The 8,646-nt window shown below is 45.7% G+C and overlaps 1 protein-coding gene across 1 annotated transcript; it reads right to left on the bottom strand.

Annotated features, from left to right (window-relative positions):
• Window positions 1-7,304: 7,304 nt before the first annotated feature.
• LOC136517894 (protein PAT1 homolog 1-like) lies at window positions 7,305-8,640 on the bottom strand. The gene has a single exon (XM_066511551.1). The coding sequence runs from the start codon at window positions 8,583-8,585 to the stop codon at window positions 7,989-7,991; it is 597 nt and encodes a 198-aa protein (XP_066367648.1). The 5' UTR covers window positions 8,586-8,640; the 3' UTR covers window positions 7,305-7,988.
• Between the last annotated feature and the right edge of the window lie 6 nt (window positions 8,641-8,646).

Consider the following 8,646-nt stretch of genomic DNA (forward strand, 5'->3'; position numbering starts at 1 on the left):
GAACACACACGACACTTCATACACAGCTGAGCAGCGACCAAGCTCTCGGCAACCTTTTCGATCATTCCATCAGAGACTTGGGACTCGTCCCTCTCTCGACTGTTTTGTACCCCCTACTATGAACCGTTTTTGGTACTAATAACACGAGCAGCAGCAGCAAACTGGACGTAGGGACGTTCAGCCTGAACCAGTATAAACCTCGTGTCCTTTAGTGCACCATCTAGGCCTAACGCGCAATAATCATAAATTTACTAGCCGGTGTTTGTTCGAAACACCGACAATGCTCTATGTGCTAATCTGTAATGGAATGAACAAAAGTAAATGATATAAAATTAAAAGATGGTAGTGAGATCAAGGGAGAGAGTGTTAGTTGATCTCCACCAATAGGCCCAATGGCTTATTGGGCCCTTTGATCTACGCCCTGATTAGAGACGTCCAACCCTAATATGGTTGGTGGGCCCCTGTCGCACAGCACTATAAAGAGATGTGGGAACCAGAGCTCTAACCATGAGGTTGACCTGAGCCACCGTAACCACCTACATAGAAACACTAATCCAATCTAAAGAAGGGTGCTGTCAGCGACGAAAAGCCCCACCGACTTCGTTGTCACCTCTGCAGTGCCACCACCGGGACGTTGTACCTCGCGTCGCCGTACGGACTACGACTACACTTCATCTCCGATTGTTGCGGGCGCACTAGCTACCAAGATATACCAACATATGTTTGTTTTATCCACTAGATCTACACCTAGGCCCCATTCACGTGTCCTTAAACCCGGCTTGATCTGTTTCTTTTTTCATCCGGAAAAGTATTTTTCTCTTACAAATTTCTTCAGATTCATCCAGATTCTTTATGAATCCCTTCAAGCGAACAGGCCTCTAGAGTTAAGAACTTTCTAACAACAACTTGTTGCTGGTTTTCACGACGCAGAATTGACACCCCCGGGTACAGGTGTCGCCGAGGAGCATGATCGTCGTGGTCACAACGCCATCCCCTTCTCCGTCGGCCTCGCCACCTCCATTCCAACACTGCACACCACCATCGTCAATTCATCAAAATGAAATGAAACCAAATTCCCACAACTAAAGTACTGAACCCGCAACATAGCCTAGACTAAAGATTTCCAAATGTGCCGGCATGGCACTACACGGCCCTAGCCCGCCTAGGCATGGCACGGCAGGCACAGTTGATGAGGCGTGCCGTGCCATGCCGTGTCACCGTGCCGGAGTTCAGGCCCAGGCACGGCACTAAACTTGCTGGATAAATGGTTGACACAGGATAAGTAAGCTTGTGCTCATGCCACCATTGCATGAGGTCAAAATCATCATCTAACTGGCTGACTGTGTTAGAGTCCAGGTAGGATGCAAGCTCACTAGAGTTAGAAGTAGAAGCTGCCTATAGCAAAGAAGTGGTAGAAACACCCCTGGACTGATCAAGATTAGGAGGGAGGGAAGAACAGCTAGCTCCAATGTCAAGCTCATCATCATCATAAATGTCAGCCCAAGCTATTCTTTTTTTACCAGAAAGGGATGCAGGAATAGCCCTTTTGAGCCTAACAGAGCCATACATTGCATCATACCAGTTGTACATTCTAAAAAGAAGGGCTCTGGTGTCCAGCAACTTGTTAGTGTAATCAACATTAAAAAGAGAATTCAACTTTCTAAGCACTTTGGTAAAGCCCTTAATCTTAGCTCTTGGATCCAGTATGAATACAATGGAATGAAGATCAGGTATGTTCTTCTAGTACTTATTATATTTGTCAATCATAGATTGCACAACAGATCTCAGATGTTCATCATGTTGATATTTATGCAGGTGAACAGCAATCTTAACAATATGATGAATCATAAGTGGAGAAGTAGGATAGTACACACCAGATAAAGCAATAGTAGAGTCATAAAACAGTTCAAGAAATTGCAACATCCTAGTTGCCATATCCCAGTGATCATCGGTCAACAGGAAAGGACTACCTGCAGGTCTAGGGTAATTATCCTCAATAAAAGTACTGAAAGTACTCCAGTGAGGTAACAATGTTTTCAGCATAAGGTAGGTGGAGTTCCACCTAACATCCATGTCTAGTGAGAACTTCCTAGGTCTAACACTGCTAGCAATGCAATAACTCTTGTATGCAGCAATTCTTTGATTAGAGGAGTTCAAAAAAGAGATTGCAGTTCTAAAGTTGTTAATGAGAGGATTAACAGCAGCCAATGCTTCCTTAACAATCAGGTTAATAATATGATAAGCACATCGTTGATGCAAAAACAGATCAGCACCTAAATACTCTTTAAGTATAGGTTTTAGTTTATCCATTGCATTTTTATTGGCAGATGCATTATCCAAAGTCACAGAAAAAATCTTGTTAAGTATACCATACTCAGCAAGGACAATTTTAACACGCTCAGCAATGTTTTCAGCATTATGGGAGACATCAATTAACCTTAAACAAAGCACCATTTTCTCTAATTGCCAATCAACATTAATGAAATGAGCCACAACAGACAGATAATCTTCTTTGGCCTTTCCAGACCAAATATCAGAGGTAACAGTAACAGATGAAACAACATTATCTTGCAAACAAGTCATTAATTTTTCACGTTTACCATTAAAGTGCTTAAACAGATCTCTACCAGTAGTTTGCTTAGAGACAGGTGCAAAGGCAGGGTTATGAGCAGTTTTAATGTAATCTTTAAAGGCATCAGTTTCACCAATCAGTAAAGGTAAATCTAGCCTAGCAAGCATACGAACAAACTTAACACGAGCTACATCAGCATTGTACTCCCAGCGATGAACAGAACCATCAGGATTAAAACCAATTTGAGTTTGAGACATGCGACATTTCTCACGACGCTTAACACAAACCTTAAGATGTCGAGTAAGATGTCCAGTGCCATTAGCAGAATAAGCAGAGTATTGTTTCTTGCAATGTTTGCAAGTGGCAGCATACCTGACGGGTCTCGCCTTACCTGGCACCTTCTTTAAGTGCTTCTCAAAATCATCCCAGACAGCAGAGGTAGAAGGCCGATTGGAGCCTACCACCTCACTATCGCCACCGTCGGCATCGGGATCGGCCCCTTCCCCATGGACCGGGACCGCATCTTGGTCACAGGGGAGGGGATCAGCAGCAGACCACCCAAATAGCTCAGCGCAGTCCTCGCGGCCATCGTCCTCCTCATCATCCCCGGCTAACCCACACATCCACAGCTCGTCGTTCTGGGAGTGATCAAACTCCCCTTCATCGGTGTCGCCTACGCCTGGGGCCATCTTTGCCGTCTCTGGTTCCTCGATGGCTGCATCAATTAACAACAGAAAAAGACGGTTAGGGTAGGGGATTAGGGTTAGGGTAGTGGATTAGGGTAGGGGATTACCCTTACCTCTAGAGCCAGAGCGTCGAAAACGACGATGAGATGGACCGAATGCACACCCCCGGTACCTCAACGGAGACCGGAGCCCCGGAGGTGATGGCGGCCGATGATGAGAACGACGGACAGAAGACGGAGATGCGTCGAGGATGCTAAGAACGAGTCTCAATCGACTTTTAGGGATGAAGAACAAGAGAACAGATGGAGATTGAAGGCGGGAACCACCAGATCTGAGAGAGAAGAGGGAGATTGAGGGCAGAGAGGGAAAGCAGGGAGATTGAGGATGAAACCCATCGGATCTGACCCCTTACCCACCGGAGAACGCCATGGACACGGCGGAGCAGGGGAACGAGGCGACGATCAGGCGAACGGGCGAGAGCGAGGAGCGAGACGACAACGGGCGAGAGCGACGAGCGAGACAAGAGCGGCGCGAGAGAGACGAGAGCAGGTGAAATAAGCTAGGGTTTGGATGGTGGGGGGCAGCCGCGGCGGGTGGCTTATATACCGCAGCCCCACCGGCACCCCAGAGCCATGCCTGAGCCGTGCCGCCCGTTGGAACTGGCCGTGCCCGGGCCGACACTACGGGCCGACTCCTTGGCCCAGGCACGGGCACGGCACCGGGCCGGGCCAGGCACAAGCACGGCTGGGCCAGGCTAGGGCCGGGCTTTTTCGCACCGTGCTCGTGCCAGCCCGGCCCGTTTGGAAATCTTTAGCCTAGACTACGTCGAATCTGAATCCTACATACATATCGATATCCTAACTTTGGTTCGGTGCTACCTCTCCGATGTTGGGGCACTGGGCCTCGACGCTGAAGGTGTTGAGCTTGAGCTCGCCGAGCGACGTGAAAATTCTGCATTTTAGTCCTTTTAAAAACATATTTTATAGGTAGACCCTCCGCGAAACTTTTTCAAAAAATAGACCAAAGCTCGGCGTGCAATGATACTACGCCCAGGTATGTGGCTCAACGTGCTGCGATTGAACGCTAAACTTGCCACGTAAGCGCCAACGTGTCGATCCGGCCCGAAGCTCGGCGTTTAATCATTTAACGCCGAGGTTAGGCATGTCGGCGTTTAATGAGTTCACGCCAAGGTATGATGTTGCTACAGTACAAGCTAATAGCCCAAGTGCATGATGTATTTGTCCATTCAATGTCTTTTGAGGATCCATAAAAAATAAATATAAATCCCCTTGACATGAGATCAATTCTATTCGAACCATAAGGTTATCCTCTACGGGACAAAAATACATGGATTTTTGATAGAATGTTTGCCAAGATTTCTAGAGAATCAAACAGGTTTGGTTATGGTACTTTTGTCTACGGGGTATCCTTTTCTAAATTTGGTTTGCTTTTTGACCGTATGGTTGCTAACAGTTGATTAAGATCACATAGTGCACCTAAGTCTATTGTGATTAGTAATCTGTAAGTTGCGAGCATTGGTTCTGTCATGTTTAACTTGGTTGCAGTGAATCAAATCAAAGGGCTGTACATACATAATTATTAATAGGAACCGAAAAGTCAGGTTGGCGTCTTTCTTTGTTTTGATGTAGTCATGTTACTCTTGTGAACATTAACCTTAGTTGCGGCTGCTTCCTTGGGCATGATCAGAGTTATTATGTTTCAGCCTTTCAGGTAGTTGTAGTTGCTGGTCCGAAATTGCTTTCAATTTGGCCAAAACAATATGCTGACAGAGCTTGCAAACTTTTATTACTACTAGGAACAATATTGCCCTCGAGATGTTCTCTATACAGCACTTATGGGTAAAGATCTGCTTACATGAAGAATGAATTCATCTGTAGTTCACCTGATTCATTGTGCCTGATGCGACTTCGATCGGATTTTCTTTTCCATATTTTGAAACAAAGAATGGAACATGATAGCAATTTAGGCTTGGTTGCACCATGTACTTGTAACAGGGCACTTAATTTTATTACTTCGTGTTTAACTTAGCTTTTCACATCTCAATTGCTCTTCATACTAACTATTTAGAATTGTATCAACAGGGGAACTAGAAGCAAGGCGTCCATGGCAAGGGTTGTTCGGAGCAAAATAACAACCGAGCAGAAGAAAACTTAGTTCTAAATTTAAGAAAACTCATTAGTTCTAATTTTTTTTTGTACAGAAACCTTGGGCACTTTTGTTACTTTGCTAAAATAATAACTCTTTGCATTTGGATGTTTAAGTGCAACTAATCACCCTTGGCTTCACAGGGCGAATGTTTTAATATGAACATCTTATTGGTTAATTTCATTTCCTGCATTTCATGTGCTATGCTGCACCTTACTACTCCTAGCTTTCAACATCCGAGCTCATCACTGCATTTTGGAAATATATTTATCTCACCAGCCAAGGCACAACACAACATCAAGGCTAGCCCAGATACATGACACTTCCATGTGTGTATTCTTTTATTTTACTTACTTCTATTTCGCACCACCAAAAAAATGACTTGCCAAGTCCAACTATTTATACAAGCGTGGGTGCGCTCACAATTAACACCAGCATTCACAAAAAAATATTTGTATAAATATTGGCAAACAATTTATCAATCCATATATTTTTGTCCCGTGGAGGGTAACCTTATGGTTATATTGAAAATGATCTCATGTCAAGGGGACTTATATTTATTTTTTATGGATCTTCAAAAAATATTGAATGGACAAATACATCATGCACTTGGGCTATTAGCTTGTACTGTAGCAACACCCTACCTTGGCGTGAACTCATTAAACGCCGACGTGTCTAACCTCGGCGTTAAATGATTAAACGCCGAGCTTCGGGCCGGATCGACGCGTTGGCGCTTCTGTGGCAAGTTTAGCGTTCAATCGTAGCACGTCGAGCTATATACCTGGGCGTAGTATCATTGCACGCCGAGCTTTGGTCCATTTTTTGAAAAAGTTTCGCGGAGGGTCTACCTATAAAATATGTTTTTAAAAAGGACTAAAATGCAGAATTTTCACCCGAGCGACTCCCTCAGCCTCGCGTACCTCTCTCCCTGCGCCGCCCGCTGCCGCAGCCACGCCGGCTTTCTTCACCTCCGGGTCCCGCCCCGTGTACGGCCCCGGAGGAGCCCAACCCACCGACTTTGCCTCCGCCGCCCCTTCCAGCTGTCATCGCACCACCGACGTCGACCTGGACCGGACACCGCAGCTCAGGCTCGCGGAGCGCACCCTGACCAAAGGAGAGGGAGGAGACGGCCTCTGCACGAACAGGCTCTGCATTGCGGCGGGCGGGGAAATTGGATGGAACGGTCAACCCTAGGGCGCCATTGCCGGAGTCGTGGAGCCGCAGAGGCGATGGGTTCGAAGTGGAAGTGACAATCGCGAACCAGAATACGCGGGCGGCGTGGCGAGGAAGGGCAGGATACGGGCAAGGACTACTGTGAGAGGACGGCGACGACGATAACCGAGTCACGTCGGTTTGATCAGTGGCATTCCAAAATCGTTACGGGTCTTTTTTTTTAAAAAAAAATTATATTTTGAAATGCAATAGGAGGATTTCTCCCAAGCACGCTTAACTTCAGAGTTATGATGGGATGTTTTTTTTATAATTAGAAAAAGGTGAAAATTTCTAATCATTAACCAACAATTAACCTGCATGCAAGTTTGGTTTCAAAAAGATCAACGGAGAGAGTAATTTTATAGCATGAGGGCAAGCTACTATCCAGCATGCATGCAGCAGGTGAAGCTGTGCAACGGTGCAGCCACAGCGGCTTGAAGCAGAAGCGAATCGGAGCCAACTTGTTGGCTATCAGAGTTGCAGAACAATCGTTTCCACTTCCACACAACTTTCTTGACGCACACAAACTAAACTGCATCTGGCAAGCCATCCTTTGCAGCCTATTACAGAACAGAGATAAATGAGCACAGCAATGCCCTCAGGAATAAACTACAGATCAGCAGATAGTGTCACCAACATAGCTATATTAATAACCATACAAATAATAGTAACTGCAGCAAAAGAACTTGTTGATTAAGTTGTTCAAGCACATCACTCCTGCACCTTCCATATATCCAATTGAAGCAAGCATCACAAGAAACAAACGGGGGTGTCTAGTTTGAGGAATATAGTCCACCATCTTTTCACTCGTTTTTTTTTTTGTTTGGTTTACAGAGTCCAAGTGGAACAAGTTGATCCATCGCCACCTTATTCCTCACAAACTGATAATGAGGAATGGGTCATTACACAAAATTTGAAGAGCAGGCTAATGATGCACTACCTCATCTAGAATGAAGTGATTCCTCAAACCAAACACCCCCTAAGCTGTTGCTATCCGCCCACTAATGTTCTCTTCTTTGGGAGAGAATAAGTCAACTAGCTTACCTCCAATAGATGTTCTGTTCACCACTACACAGTTACAGCAGGATACATACATGCATAATCTATTATAACCGTCATGAGGGCGATGTATGAAAAGACAGACCTACATAAAGTTGGTTTTCAGTCTATAAATATAACATCTCGATCCTACAGTCATATCCTGAATGCTAACTTCACTGAGCCAATGGAACTTCTCCAAGCTCGCACCTTATGATGAGGTCACAGGCATGCCTCCAGATATAAGAATTGCCATCTGAAGACAAAGTGCCATATAAATCAAAACAGATGACCATCGGGTCTCTTCGGTGGTGTTAACCTGGAACTGATTCAGAATTGACATGTCCACGACTAGCATTAGGACTGAAACCAGGTACATGCGTAGATTTCCGAGCAAAATCTAGCAGTGTCTGACGATGCTGTTCACTAGTATGAGGAAGACTTGCACGCAACAGCTCAACAGGCATCTCCCTGCTGACTGCTTTGGTGGTTTCAGGTCCTCCCATGGAGCTGGATCCCTGCATGGCAAACCTCTGCACAATACTTTCATACTTGCTGTCACAGTACTTTGTCAGCAGTCCAAAGAAGGCATCAAATGATGCTTGCCAAAGTGAACGTGCTGATCTGCTGTAGTTAGCTGCGGAATGAGGATCAGCCAGTAGCTCGGTCGCTCTATCCAGCACAGATTTGATTACCAGAGAGGCCCCATCACCAGCAGCACTACCATGTGGTCGGAGAGGTGGCTGCTGCGATGAACAGACAACAGCTGCAAGGCAGGCACTGAGAGCACTGAGTTCCATATGGTGCACACAAGAGGAAACAGTCTTGGCAAGACCAATGGTTGTTTCTGCAGCACTAGAGTCTGACGGCAAGCCCCCAAACAAGCTCCTAAGATGTCGGAAAACAGCCATGCAAGCTATCCGGGGCAGCTCACTTCCAGAGACAAGTCGAAGGTAGCGTGCCAAAAGCTTG

The sequence above is a fragment of the Miscanthus floridulus genome, chromosome 17 (genome assembly GCF_019320115.1).
Source record: "Miscanthus floridulus cultivar M001 chromosome 17, ASM1932011v1, whole genome shotgun sequence".
NCBI lineage: Eukaryota > Viridiplantae > Streptophyta > Magnoliopsida > Poales > Poaceae > Miscanthus > Miscanthus floridulus.

Bases quoted from the DNA above. Each gene is read 5' to 3' on its own strand.
- LOC136517894 (XM_066511551.1), bottom strand. From the start codon at position 8,585: ATGGCTGTTTTCCGACATCTTAGGAGCTTGTTTGGGGGCTTGCCGTCA.